This window comes from Callospermophilus lateralis, chromosome 17, assembly GCF_048772815.1.
Source record: "Callospermophilus lateralis isolate mCalLat2 chromosome 17, mCalLat2.hap1, whole genome shotgun sequence".
Lineage (NCBI taxonomy): Eukaryota > Metazoa > Chordata > Mammalia > Rodentia > Sciuridae > Callospermophilus > Callospermophilus lateralis.
In genome coordinates, this window is record NC_135321.1 from 23641061 (window position 1) to 23656226 (window position 15166).

The 15166-nt window shown below is 48.0% G+C and overlaps 1 protein-coding gene across 1 annotated transcript in view; it reads left to right on the forward strand.

Annotated features, from left to right (window-relative positions):
• The window catches only part of Myo5b (myosin VB), a 194017-nt gene that overhangs the window by 133214 nt on the left and 45637 nt on the right, over positions 1 to 15166 (forward strand). Inside the window, exons 22-23 of the mRNA XM_077105607.1 lie at positions 3397 to 3630; positions 14517 to 14601. Coding sequence (XP_076961722.1) covers positions 3397 to 3630; positions 14517 to 14601 — 319 coding nt within the window. The remainder of the gene's footprint in view (positions 1 to 3396; positions 3631 to 14516; positions 14602 to 15166) is intronic.

Genomic DNA, 15166 nt, shown 5'->3' on the forward strand with positions numbered 1-15166 from the left:
GTCAGGGAAGACAGAGGCAAAGGTGTCCCAAGGTACTGGTCAGAGTAGCATGAGGAAGAGGACCAAGGCCCAGGTCCATGGAGACAGTCTGCAACAAGTACCCCAACCCCTGCCGTGAGTCAGCAAGGGAGGAGACTGAAAGAGGAAACCCAGGCTAAGGTGGCATCCCAGATGCCTGTCCTGAGACTACACCCCAACTAGAAAGGGAAGACAGATTCAGCACCAAGTTCCCAAGCAAGTGACATAGAGTCCTTTGAGAGTCCCTGAAAGAGAAGATGGTTAGGAGAATTTGAGCTGTCCGTGGTGCTGAGACATTCTCCCATGGTTTTCATAGCCTTCAGCAATAAATAGTGACATTTCCTGGAACCGTTTATTACAGTGCCCCTGGTATAGGTCTCGTGTGATATTATTCAGCCAAAATGAGGGAGCCCATGAACTTTGCCAAAAGCCTGGCTTTATATCAGCACATATGAAGAATAACTTGGTCAGTTGAACTTACAATTTTTAAATGGGAGTCAAGTTTCTTATATACTTATAAATATAAGGTGGTATTTAAATGCGTTTTACATGGAAAAAATACAAATCTATAGATCGTCAGCCTCTGAGTCAGTCTGATTTCATTATACTTAATAGGCATTCAGTTACCATGTGCATGTTATAAGTTACAGCTTTATGGCCTTTCTGTGCATCAGAAGTAGGGGGCGATGTTAGTAATCCATACCAAATAGGACTTGTTGTGAAGCTTGAATGAGTTATATACATGAGCATAGTACAGTGTGTGGCCTGAAGCAAGCACCCACCACTGGTAGCCGTTGTGTGGGGGACATGCTGCTTTTCACTGGGCAGACTGTCTTGCATTAATCTGCTTATTCCCCCCACCAACCCAAGTCCATGAGCATTTATTGGGAATCACTCTGTACAGTTCTGGTTGTACACTGAACAAGGGGCCTGGTTTTAAGTGTGGCTGAAATTCAGTTGCTGTTCTTTACCTGACCATGAGCCTTCCCTGGAAGTAGCATCCTTTGTTCCAAGCTGTGTACCTCTGGGGCTGTGCCCACCCACAGGGAAAACTGTTTCCCCACCTTGAGGGTGATACTTTCTTCCAGTTACACAAAGATGCTGCTCAGGCAGGAGAGGCCCTGCCATCACCTGGACGAACAGGCAGGTGACTTGCCCTTCACCCTGCAGAGACATTTCAACATCTCGCCTGACCTCACCTGTGTGCTTCAGTAACAGCAGCAGCAGAGTGAGCATCCATTCGGGATGTTTGAGACCACCTAGGAGGACTAGTGTCTGCCTAGAACTCTCCAGAGCCCTGCCCCCTAATGTCAGCAAAGGCCTTCACTAGTGCAGGGCAGGACTGGGTCTCCAAGTGGCACTGACTAGACCAGCGCTGGCGATCTTGGCCTCCCATCACAGGGAGGACTTATGGGGCCCATGAGGGGTGGTAGGCTTGGGGCACAGCCAGGCCATCTGCAGGCTTGAGGACAAACAGGAAGCCAACCCCTCCTGGGGCTCCCTTTCAGAAGCCAGACACCCAGAATACAAGGCACACAGCCTTGGAACCCTGAGGGGTCATGTTCAGATGCAGTGGGATGAGATAAGGAGCTTCCCTGGCTTTGCTGTGGGGACTCCCCCATGCACACCCGTGAGCCTTGCAAGCCCCTCTCTGAGGGGCTCCTTATAGAATCCTGGCCAGTGAGGATCACTGGTGTGTATTGATGTTATCCAGACAGCGGGCTGAGTGCTTTATCCCTACATCTTGGTGACAAGCCTCCAAGGTGGGCTTACACCCATTTACATGTGAGGAAGCTGGGGTGCACATTCCTGGAGGATCAAGGGTAGAGCTGGGCTCCAAGCAGTCTGTCCAGCCTGAGCTGCTCGTCACCCCAACATCCCTGAGCCTGCACTTGGGCAGTGTCGGGATCAGGAGAGCTGGGCCTCCCAGAGGCAGGCTATGTGGCTGAGGTCCACAGCAATGCAGGGCATGCCTGTGCCCGCTGCTGCCTTCACCTGCATGCCTCTCTTCATGCCCAACCTTCACCAGGGACCCTAGCCCTGTCATCCTTACCACCTTTGGTGATACGACCCAGGACATGCCACCTCGAGGTGACAGATGAGCTGAGCCTTATTTCCAACCCAGAACAGTAGAGGTCAGAGGGAGCTAGTCCAGCCTGCCATCCCCACTGTGCAGAGACTCTCAGCCTCCATTGGCAACCTCCAAGAGGGTAGTTTAGGCAGGGACGGTCTTCCTAAATAGACACCATTTTTTTCCTCAGGATGAGGCTGGCGGCCAGAGCAGTCACAGGGAGCAGGTTGTATCAGGGCATTCCCACCATGCTGGGGACCCTGTCCTGCTGCATGCACATGGGCAGTTGCTGCTGGCGCCCCAGCCCCGCAGTCCCACGGCACGTCTGGTGGTGTCCAGGCTCCAATGGCCTGCCTTTGACTTTTCCTCAGTGCTTTTTGGGAGGTCTAATTTCTGATGTAAATTAATCATTGATTCCCACTGTCCTTGCTTATTGGTATTTTACTCAGTATTTGTTCTACCTGATGCTCCTGCAGAGGACAGCCATGAAGAATAATCGATGACTATTTGCTGTTGCCTGCTTATTTGGAGAGCCTTCCTTCCCTGCCACTACTCTTTCATACTAACTTCTTTGGGCTGTTACTCTCGATTCTGACAGCCACAACTCTGCCCCTCATTTACACTTGGATTTGACCCTTGCACTAGGTTCTCGGGGTCCCAGGCACACAGGAAAACGTGAGTGGGTTGGTGATCAGGCACCCAGTGAGCCAGGCTCACATCAGGTGCAGGCTCTGCCAGGCATCAGTCTCTCGACTCGGAGGCACCCCGGGTAATCTAGCCTGACAGGTGGCAAGAGGGATCCCAAGGCCCCTTAGAAGAGGGATGCTAAAGGGGGCCTTTGTCTCAGAGCTGGTGATTAGGTTGCAGCGCTTGGTGCCAGCAAGTCCAAGGGCAGGAGGGCTTGGTGTGAAAGGACAGAGAAACTTCAAAATCCAAGACGGCAGATCCAGGGAGCCAGCTACGTCATTCCTGCAACTTCCAAATCAGGTGGAAGGATCTGTCCACCCAAAGGAGAAATCAAACTGCCATCAGCCAGCTTCCAGCTCTGAGAGGGCTCATAAAAGCTCCTTGAACTATTTTTTTTTATCCCAGTGCTGCTATTTTTTGCTTCCCTCTGTTTCTCCTGGGCTCACAGTAGAGTTTTGTTAGGGAGATGGCAGGCGAGCATTCGAGCATGTAATGATTGTGAAGTTTAATTCCACCTTGGACGTACTTTTCTATTGCCTTCACTCTGCCTTTCCTGGCCCAATAACCCTGTCTTTCTCTTCCCTCCTCCTTCCCTTTCCCCATTTTCTGATTCTCCACAGAACAAAGAGTTCAAGACCCTGTCGGAGCAACTGTCCGCGGTCACCTCCATACACACCATGGAGGTGGAGAAGCTGAAGAGGGAGCTGGCGCATTACCAGCAGAACCAGGGGGCCGATGCCAGCCTGCAGCTGCAGGAGGAGGTGCAGAGCCTGCGCACGGAGCTGCAGAGAGCCCACTCGGAGCGTAGGGTCCTGGAGGATGCCCACAGCAGGGAGAAGGACGAGCTGAGAAAGGTATGCCTGAGCCAGAAGGGCAGGACTGGCGACCGGCTGGCCAGTGCAGCACCCCTCAGAGACCGTTTCTTCTTCAAGCTGGGAAAACACCATGGCTTTAATGGGGCTCACACCCACAGACCAGCCATCTTCCTGTGCTTATACAGAAAGTGCCCAGGTTCTGGATAAGCCAGACAGATGTGTCCATTCACTGAATAAGCCACTGCCATTGGCTACACCCTGGCGTCTCTTGAGAGGGATATACAGCCTCTGCCTTTTTACATCTCTCTTACAGTCTAGAGTTATTCTATGGATCTGCTGAGGCCTGAATACTGTTGGCAAGAGTTGTTACAGAGATCATGATTGCTCTAGGACTTAGGGACAGCTTCTAGATGTCACTTCCCATCCATAAGAGGTCACTGTGCTTTGGGAAATTTGCCCAAGTTTGTGTAGCCTTCCCTGCTGTTTGGTATGCTTCCCTATGAAGTAGACCTTCTAGGATCTCCCCAGCAGCCCCAAACATCAGGACACAAATAATCCCTTCTCTAGTCCCAAGATATCTGTTCCAACCAGGAAAGTTCTAGAGTGCCACTATAGAGCCCTCTATGGACTTGGGACACAGCTGCTGTCTCCCCATCTCTGTAGTGACCTACAGGCCACAGGGAAAGAGCACATTATCCACATGCTTAGCACTCATCACTGGAGAAGTCACATGGAGTTGGGAGTCTAAGGAGTGGGAGATTCAGTATTCCTGCATTAGATTTCAAAATTAGGGTGGACTGAATGCTGACACAGAGGGCCCTGGAGTAGGCCTCAGAACACTGACCTCATCCCTACTTCCTCATGGTCAAGTGTGTGCAGGAAACCTCACTGGCCTCCATTACCTGTGTCTGAAAGTTCTTCCAGATCATCTCTAAGGCTCCCTCTGGACTTGCACTGGCTGATGCTATGAGGTTGTGTTTGGCTTCTAGAAGGAATAGAGGACCTCAACTCTGTTTTGGAGTCCTTTGTCCTCTGCTACCCTGCCTCCCTTTCTGGCCTCACAACTGAGAACCGCAGATTCCCATTTGAGATGAAACCTGCAGAGCCAGCTCATGCTGGACTTGCCTACAACGTTTTCCCACCCCAGGCATGACTCTTGCACCATCAGCCTTTGCCTTCCCCCCAGATGCCAGGGATTTCCAGGGTCAGAAGTGAGATCCAGATGGGTATTAGGCCCAGAAGAATGTCAGACACGGGGCTTGGCAGTGCAGGCAGCCCACCCTCCTAGTGGGTTGCTTTGAGGCATCACAAAATCCTCTGCCCAGGTAAACCACCTGCCAGCTTACCCACCACGAGGTCTGGAGTGGGCTTCCTCCTTTGGGATGAAGCATGTGGTACCAGGCTACAAGCCAGTAACCATCAAACCATGGAATTGTGCACTTGTACTCTGCTGACGCTTGGAGCAGATGAGTGGGTAGCCCTTCTGTGTAAATATAAACAGGAAGGTGGACTCCAAAGGCAAAAAGACGAGGTCAAGATTAGAACTGGGAACTTGAGCTTTGTGACCCTGGGAGGAAAGACGGCTCCCTGGACATGCATCTCAGTCAGAGTAGACACCTGGAAGGTCTGTTCACCTCCACAAAACCAAGGTCTCTCCTATCTGTCTCCCTGGGTTGCACTGACCCATCATCCCTGCATTCCCTGTTTCCCGCTTAGCAGTGCGATGTGGAGACTCCCAGCACTTTTCAAACATCCATGTCTCCATCCAAAGGGGCATAAACAGTGTATCATGAACATTTTCCTTGGCAGAGCAAAATATAGAAAACAGATTTCTGCCTTCTCTTCTTTAAAAAAAAAAAATTGCTATTTCCTAGGAATACATTGGCTTAGGTCTTACATAAAATTATGGCTTGAAACTGGCAAGAAAGCAAGGATTCTGCAAGGAGAACAATAGGCAAAGAGCAGAGACCCTTTCTCTGACTCCATACAGAAGCAAAACCTAAGTTGCAAAGACTCGAGACACCACCATGATCCATTAAGTGCATCATCTTTTCAAGGAAAGGGTTGTTGGTGGGGGGGCAGCAAAAGTAAGTATTCTTTCTTCTTGAGGGTCTACTACAACTTTTTATTCTGGTGGTTGGGGGAAGGTAGAGGGACTGGTTTGCTTCATTTCTGTGCCTAGTCAGGGTTTAATATTTTTTAAAGGCTCTGTGTCCAATCTTAACAAATGCTGAATAATCAGACAGTTGGCTTCCTGCTAGAGGTATCCAGGGGCCTGCTCTACACTGAGCAAGATTGATGAGACCAGCAAAGCACAGTGAGGGAGCCGATGACTGCTGGTGGATGTTTAATTAATGAGTTTGATGTTTCTGTTGGCAGAAGCAGCAAATGTTGTATTGGAACTGGCATCCTGGAACATGTCAGCCCCACCCCGATGGCTTTAACTGGGAAACCACATGACTGCACTGCCTCGGCCTGTGGGGACAAGGAATTCATACCTATGTCCTCAGAGCCAGGGCATCCCCATGTCACAGCCCAGCCTCATCCTTTTCTACTTAGAAGAAAAAAAAAAATTATTCCTTAGGCCCCTCCACAGCATGATCCATACCTATGCCCTTAACCTCCTTCCTGTTTATTTCTTGAAGCCCCCACCAACCCTGTGCTGCCTGCTTTTGTGCATCTGTGCTGTTCTGTATGACTGCCATTTGGTGTCCCTGATGAAAAGGAGGCTCCCAGGGCTGCCCTTGGCACAGAACCAGCTCTGAAGGTGGTTTGGTGGTCATAGTGAGGCTTAGCTGGCTGCAGGGTTGTGATGGGTGAAGTGGAGCCACCAGCAGCCAGCTGCCTGACACAGTGGGGCCATTGGCATTTGCAGGCCCCAGGCCCTGAGCATGGAGAGTGGTCCATTGTATCAGGCCATCAGTCACAGGGACATCCGACGTTCTTTGATTACCTTGAGTGGTTCCAGTGTAAGACTTAAGTTTGAGATTTTTTTCAGAAGGAAGCGGAGGGATCTGCCTGGGTGATTCTTTACACTACAAAGATACAGAGCAGGACTTCTGTGGCAGCTGAGACACAAAGTTGTACTCTCAGTGCCACAGGGGTCCTGGTTCATGAGGAGGCTGATGGTTATTAGGAAAGCTCCTAACCCACCTCTGTGGTGTCTCATTCAGCCATCTTTCAGCAGGGGTTTCCTGATTGCCTGTGTTGGGCACTGTTCTACACACTGGGGCAAAATTAATCAAAAAAGGTTCTTCTCATTCCTAGGGAGCTTACATATTGGGGGATAAGAGGAGACAGATAGGCGTCAAACCCAGATTATCCATCGTGTGCTATAAAGAAAATAAAGGAGAGTGAGTGACCTATGGAGGGAGGGATGTGATTCCTTTGTAATGGCCAAAGGTGTCCCCACCGAGATGGCCCTGAGCAAAGAGGGTAAGTTATGAGGAACAGGTGACAAGTGTATTAGATGCAGAACAGCAAGGAAGAGAAGGGTAGGAGGGGAGGTCAGAGAGGTAATGGGCCAGACCAGGAAAGACCTTCTGACCTCAGGCAGCATTAGCCCATGAAACCTCCAGACATGTGCAACAGTAGGTTCTTTGAGCTTGGGGATGGGAAATCATCGAGGTGACATCTCCTGGGCTACTGTGGAGGTTGGTGTTTTAGACGTTTTCAAAGTTGCCTCAATGTTCAAAGATCGTTGGTTTTCAATTCCTAGTTGTTTGTTTTTAAAACAGTGCTGTGAAGCAGGCAGATCTTCCCAGGGAACAAGACTTTGCTTTCCATTAACCAATTTCCAACTATCCTGACAGCTCACAAAGTAGCCCATCACTTCCTCTGGGCATCCTATACACAGTCAAGGTCCCTCTGCAATGGAGCATGGCATTGGTCAGTACGGAACACAGGTCATTTCCACTAGGTGGAACCGGAAATCTCCATTCCTATGACCACCAGCAAATACCATGGAATTTCATTGCAACAACCTATGATCTGAGTCAAGAATACAATACAGAGGGGGTGGTGTTATCTCTTGTTTTTGAGCCTCATTTCCTCCCTGTAACGTTTTGTTTGATTCAGGAATGCAGGTCTCTCGGTGAACTTGACTTTCAGCAGGTGTTTACTGAGTGCCTGTGTGTGTCAGGTACTGTTCTGCACACTGGGCTTATTTGGAAGAAAAATTTACTCTTGGAGAATGAGCACGTAACTCTTCAGGAGTCTGTAGAATTAAAGACTCGTCTCTGCCAAGGGCTGTGCTTGTACAATTTCTTAAGGTAGGTGCAGCGTGTGGACAGGCAGGAAGTGGAATGCTCAGAACAGGGGGCCTGCACTCCCGTTGCTGCACAGAGGTTTCATTCTGTAACTTTGTGGGCCCAGGAAGGAGGGGGCTTTTTCCCACAAAAAGGAGCTGGACTTCACTGGTACCAGTCTCTTTGGTCCATCCTAAAAGATGTTCTTGCTGAGTTGCTGCTGCTCCAGCCTGTGTTCTAGTTCACTCTTTGTGTAAACCTTTGGCTCCCAAGGGCTTCTTGTTCTGTCAGTCTCATCTTTATGTGATTCTCCCCCCCCCCCCCAGCATCTTCATTCTGTGGTCCTCCAAGCCTGGAGTTTCCTCCCCTGTCCTCAGTATCCAAAGTTGTCCTCTCTTCCTTAGGTTCAGCTCAGCCCCCTCCCCTCCTCCGTGCACTCTCCCCTGGTCCCTCTAGCACTCACCTGGTCCCTCCTGCTGTTGAAACCAGTTACGTGAGGCTGACTCTCAATTGTTCATTGCTGTTTCTTCTTTGTCTCCCGAACTGTCAGGAGACAGGTTGCTGAGTGGTTCAGAGCCTAGGGCTGCACCCAGACTGCTCAGGGAAAGCCGTGTACATCCCTTCCTGGCTGTGTGTACTTTGGTGAATTCTCTAATGCACCTGGGCCTTAGGTTTCTCGAAAGCAAATAATGGGGCTGGTGTAGAGCTTAGTGGTCGAGTACTTGCCTAGCATGCGTGAGACCCTGGGTTCAGACACCACACCATGGAAAAACAACCTACCCCAAAAGTGTTCTTAAAAATTAATGCCTGGGATATAGAGGTAGTAGGAGCTCAATAAATGTTGGCTTATTTCCTCGACTCGTTGCTTGGAGGTCCATCCTTATACCAGGGCTTCTGAGCCAGGGGTCTGAAACCTGTTGTGACTCTCTGGCCAAATACTTCGCTTTCCTAGAGCAGTGAGAGCCCGCCCTTGACTCGTGTAGGTGTCTAACAGCTGTGTGTCCCGGGTCAGCTCATGTTTCGTTCAGTACTTCCTGCCCACTCTTCTTTTTCTGCTTCTATTCTCTGCTTTAGTTTCATTTCCCATTGATGAGATAACCCAACATTGCATTCATTTAGAATGTTGATGGTCGTTTACATTACACTCGGAATGGGCAAGTAACTCTCTCGCCAGGACTTTGTAGGATTAGAAGTGTCCCTACCAAGAGCCAGGGGCTGTAACTTTCTACTACCTGGGAACAGATGACAGATGAACCTTTCCTGATAGGCATTGTCCACTCATTTGTCAATGGTTTTCCACTAGAAATCTTGCAATTGACTTTTTACGGTTCAAATATTCAATTGAAAAGACAAAAGCATATCGCTAGATTTGTATCTGAAGATTCAGTAGCAAAGGCAGCTCTTCAGCAGTTGGCTGGGCCATTTGATTCATTTAACTTAATAGGGACTGGATTAGCCCGATAGGTGCAAGACGCCGTCCTCCAGGTGTTGGTTCTGATGAGCTATTCCAAATAACCTTAAAGAAGCAGCATTCCAAATAAATCTGCTTGCCAGAGTTAAGACTACTCCTTTGTTCCCCCTTTCCCCCCAAAAGGAATTGCTGCAGAGTAGTGTTTAATGAGTCCTGAAGCCTAGTAAAGGTGCCATCCATCATGCTCAGGGTTATGTTCGTTCTTGTTCTGTGTGGCTGAAGTGTCTTACTCCACCTTGCATCCCTGACAGCCCAAAAAGGGAGCCATTTGGCTGCAAAAGTTCATCCCTACTGCACCTGCCAATAAATTCTCCATATGCTGGCTGACTGGGAAGACAGCCTGGCCCCAACCCAGGGAAGTATGGCTAGGGAAGCTTTCTCTGACCTCCCTGGGCATGGAACTGAGTGTGGGATTGTCTCTGCCTGAGGCTCACTAATGATCAGGGGAGTGGACCAGTCTCCAGAATTCTTTTAGGCAAGAAAGAAAATCCCTTGGTGCCACTTTGGTGTATACCTTAAAATGGCCTGCATTCCTGAATCAAACAGACTCCCCAGAGGAAAAAATGAGGCTCAAAAACAATAGACAACATACATGACCCTCCCTCACTATGTTCTTGTCTCAGATCACAGGTTGTTGCAATGAAGTTCCATGGTATTTGCTGGTGTTCCTAGGGATGGAGATTTCCGGTTCCATCTAGTGGAAATGACCTGTGTTTGGTGCTGACCAATGGCATGCTCCATTGCAGAGGGACCTTGACTCTGTATAGAATACCCAGAGGAAGTGATGGGCTACTTTGTGAGCTGTCAGGATAGTTGGAAATTGGTTAATGGAAAGTCTTGTTCCCTGGGAAGATCTGCCTGCTTCACAGCAGCTGGGAAACCCCAGGCCTTGGCGAAGGCAGGGGGTTCAGCCTTGTTCCTGGTGGGTCAGGTCTGGGATCTGACCCTCCTGCCATGGCACAGGACTGGTGTGGTGGGCATTACTCTGCTGCAGGTATTACTTTGTAGAGGCACATATTACGAGGTTCATTCCACGGGGTTTTCAGTTCAACTTATTTAGGAAAGTGAAGGCTGTTTTAATTGTGTGTCAAGCTAATTTAAAGGTGCTCATAAAGTCATTGAGTGGTGAACAGCCTGATGGATAGAAAATTAGATGGATTTGAAGAGCATTGTTTACTTCATGTTTCCTAAATTGAGTTATTTGATGAAACAGCCTATTATTAATGTTTTAGCCAATTACAAACACATTTGTTTTAGAAAAGAAAAAGGGAGACCTTATTTTTGACTGAGGAAAACACAGGCTCTTAATTCTGTCTGCAAGGCTCTTGTGTTCATTCAGCAAGCGTTCAGTGCTGGCAGTGGGCTGGGTTCTGAGGATCTGCAGCCTGGTGGTATGGTCCCTTGCAGGTATGGTTCCTTGGTCCAAGCTGAGGTCTCTGGTCCAGCTGAGCAGGTGGTCCAGGAATTGGTGCAGTCTGGTGGGAGCTCCGGAGGGATACATGGATTCCATGAGAGCAGGCCAGTGGGCACGGCAGCTCCCCGCATCCTCAAGAGATGGGAAGAGACTTCCCAGAAGAGGATACATGGAACTAACTAATGAGAACAAATTAACCTGTAAAGTGTGGGTTCTCTCTGAAACCTGCCGGAGGAACAGGGGAAAGCCCAGGCAGGAAGAAGGGGTGAAGAAGCTGGGCCTGCTCAGGTGGGGTTAAGAGTAGAAGTTTGTGAGATGACTTCCCCCCTTTGCCTAAGGACATTCGGATTCTGGTCCTTCAGTCCACCCAGCCATGAATTTTCCCACTCCCCCTGCTCCAACCCAGCCTCTGCAACTGGGAGTCCTACCCTTATTCCCCCAAGCCTTTGTCCTGGGACACCCCACTTATGAGCCTGACCAAGGGCCTCCTGTGAAGGCTTCAGGATGTGTCCTTGTCCTCTCCCTTTCCCTGGAATTGCATTACAGGAATGGCTCTCGCACAGGAGAAGTTTTGCTGTCAGGGGACACAGAGCAATGTCTGGAGACAGTCTGGTTGTCACAGATGGGGGGTGGTATTCTGGTATCTAGTGAGTAGGAGCCACGTTTGCTGCCAAATAGCCAGTAATGCACGGGGCAGCCCCCTCCCCCAACAGAGAATTAAAAGTGTGAGGCTTAGAAACCCTGCTTTATAGAGATGGTTATAGCCCTTATCAGTTACGTTACATTTGTGGTCTGTCCCTCCCCCTGCTGGACACTGAGGGCCATGATTACGAATTTTACTCACCTGGCATCCCCAGCCTCCAGCGAGACTCCTGGCACAGGGAGGCAAGTCAGAAAAATGCCCACAACTGAGTAGCATGACCTGTGTCATCCTTAGACCAGAAGTAGCCTGGTGAGCTGAGTGGCACAACTCCTCTACTTGTGCATTCTCGGTTTCAGCCATTTCTGTACCTGCCCCCACCACGAAGTCGGGCAAGAGTCTAAAGTGTCTATAGGTACAAAACATCAGTCACATTAATTATCAGACAATAAGTTGTCAAAGAAGAGTAACACGGCTGTAATTATGTGCACGTGTCCTTTTTCATTTGATCTCCTGTAGAGAGGAAACTTCCCTTTGCGTGACTACTTGAAGGAGCGAGCGTCCCTGTTTATAGCTGACTGCTGAGGAGAGGAGGGCTGCTGGATGTGAGCAGTAGCTTGTAACCTAGGGTAGTGTCAGGATAACCTGGATGGCTTTTGATGTGCTCTGACCCCTGTCAGTCTCATGCCTGTGGCTCGGGGCAGAACCTCCAGAAGCATGCTTCTGAGACTGAGTTGAGGGGACCAGTATCCTTTTAGCTGGTCCTATAAACAAATAGGACTTGAAAGGCTTGTAGGTAGTTTTGAGCCATGTTTTGAATGAGAGTAAAAACTCTTAGGATATTTGAAGACATTTGATAGTGTTGACAAAGTGCTTGGAGTTCTTTTTGCAAACCCCTGTCAATACTGTGCATCTTTCTCTCCACGGGGCTTTACAGGAGAAACCTAATACAAGGTCACCTGCAGACCCGACAGCTTCTCTGAGGAAGCTGTCTTCTGAGCCCCGGTGGCAGGGAGAGCCAGTGACCTGGCCCCTGGGCTCCAGACTTGTTAATATCTGGGCAGGGCTGGAGGGTGTAGTAGCTTTTCTTGTCACTCACCTCTTGGTGCCTCGAGTTTATTTTTTTAAAGCCTGGAGTGGAAGGGAAGAGCTGGGAGGTGTTTCCCTGGCGGCAGTGGGCAGGTCCTCAGAGGTCTGGGTGGTCATCTCCACTCCATTCTGCTGTCAGTCATCGCCAAGGTTGCTGTCCCAGGAGGTCACCAGCTCTCCCACTGGGCATTGCTAGTAATTAAGCATTATTGTCCTGAGGATGTTATTTTTGACACACTTTCTACACAGATGAGGAAGAGTCCTCTGGAAGGTAGCTGGAAATGATCTATACCAGAAGGGGGTGGGGTGGGGGGAGGGGGTCCTGGCTGTGTCCCTCAGCAGAGTACACTGTGCTTAATAGGTTGGTTGGTTTGTGAAATGATTCTTTTGACTGCCTTAAATCAGGTGTATAATTCATTGGTTTTAAATAAATTCAATTTTATAACCATCACTATAATGATTTTTCACAATCATTTCTATAGAAATTTTAGAACATTTTCATCACCACAAAGAGGAACTCTAAAGCCATTAGCAAGCATGTTCCATTTCCCCCAGACTACCCCACCCCACACCCCCATTCTAGTCAATCCCTAATCTACTTGTCTCTGTAGATTTGCCTCTTCTGGACATTTCATATAAGCAGAATCATGCAATGTGGTCTTTTTGTGACTGGCATCTTTTACTTAGTATAGAGGCAATGCTTATTCTTTTTTATTACTAAATAATTTCATTGTATGGATCGACCATGTTTTGTTCATTAGTTGGTGAACTTTGGGGTTATTTACACTCTTGTGAATAATGCTGCTCTAAACATCTTTGTGCAAGTTTTCACGTGGGGTAAGTTTTTCTTTCTTTTGGAGTTATACTTAGGAGTGGAATTTCTGGGTCATGTGACAACTGTTTAACCTTGAGGAAGTGCCAGACTATTTTTCCAAAACTGCTATACTTTTAAATTCCCTCCAGAAATACAAGGGTTCTGATTGCTTCACATCCTCACCAATTCTTATTACTGTGTCTTTAGTATAGCCATCCTAACATGTGAAGTAGCATCACATTGTGGGTTTGGTTTGCATTTCCCTAATGACACTGAGATCTTTTCAGTTGCTGTTGGCCATTTGTAAGTCTTTGGAGAAGTATCACCACTTCTCAGCCTTCTAGCTAAGATCAAATATGTAGAAATGTGTGTTCCAGTCCTTTGCCCAGTTTTTATACTGGTTTGTCTTTTTATTGTTAAGCTCCAAGTGTTCTTTATATGTTCATGGCACGAGTCCTATATCGGATATAGGATTTGCAAATGTTTTTTCCCATCTTTTCACTGTCTTGATGTTTTGGGTGCACAAAAATCATAAATTTTGACACTCCAATTTACTCTTTTCTTTTGATGGTTTTGGTGTTGTATCTAAGAAAACCTTGCCTGATCCAAGGTCACAATGACTTGCTCCCTATGTTTTAAGAGTTTACAGTTTTATCTCATTTGTCTTTGAGTCAGTTTCTATATGTGGTGAGATAGTGATCCAACATCATTCATTTGCAAGTAGATATCCATTTTCCCTTGTACCATTTAATGAACAGACTATTCATTCCCTAATAGAATTGTTTTGGCACTCTTGTCAAAAATCAATTGACTGTCAATGTCACTGTGACAGTTGTATGTCATTGATCTGCATGTCTTTCCTTATGCCAGCACCACACTCCTGAGTACCATTTATTGTAGTAAGTTTTAAAATTTAAAAGTGGAATTCCTCTAGCTTTGTCTTTCTTTTTCAAGATATTTTGCCTTATCTGTAGATTTTCCATACGAATTTTAGGGTCGGCTTGTTAAATTCTGCAAAGAAGCCAGCTGGGATCTTGATAAGGATTATGTTGCATTTGTAAATAAGTTCGAGAAGTGTTACTATCTTAACAATATTGTCTTTTAATCCATTGCCTCAAGGTTTTTCAGTTTATTTAGATCTATAATTTTTTTCAACAGTATTTTACAGTTTCATAACACTTGAGCTTTTTCCTAACTATTTTTGATGCTATTATAAATACATGGGGGATCATTTTTTCCTGTTCTTTCAGAGAGTTGCAGACCTGGAGCAAGAAAATGCTCTCCTGAAAGATGAGAAAGAACAGCTGAATAACCAAATTCTGTGCCAATCTAAAGGTAAGGCCCAAAGCCCTTGAGTTTTGTTTGAATTTTAATCTCTTCCTCTCTGGTTTTCCCCCAAAGACTCCTAGACACTGCAGTGGGGGAAGGGCTTGAATGGGGGTGGGGTGATCTCTAAGTTCATGCTGTGACATTTGGTTTGAAGAGAGGGATGCCAAGCAGCCTCTGCTGTGTGGCCTTAGGCAGCTTCTGGATTTATTTCTATGCAAACTGGCCAGAGGACAGAGCTCACAGGAGGAAGATGCAGAGGTGAAGGGCTAAGGCTGGAGCTTGCAGTGCGTGCCCTTGTGCTGTTAACATCTACCCTCAGCATCCACAGTACCTGTTTCTGTTATCTAGTGGGTCATCTGTTAATGGCTGCTCAAGCAGAGGTCTTGGATTAGACCCCAGGTCAGCCTCAAGAACCCACCAGCTCCTGGACTGCCATCCATTTGGCTGTGGAGGGGCAAAGGGAGCCTATGGACCCCAGTTCTGTCCCCAGATCTGTGTGACCCAGCCCCCCGCCCCCATCCTCAGATTCCTCATCCATATCACCAGGCAGCCGAACCACATGATCTCATGG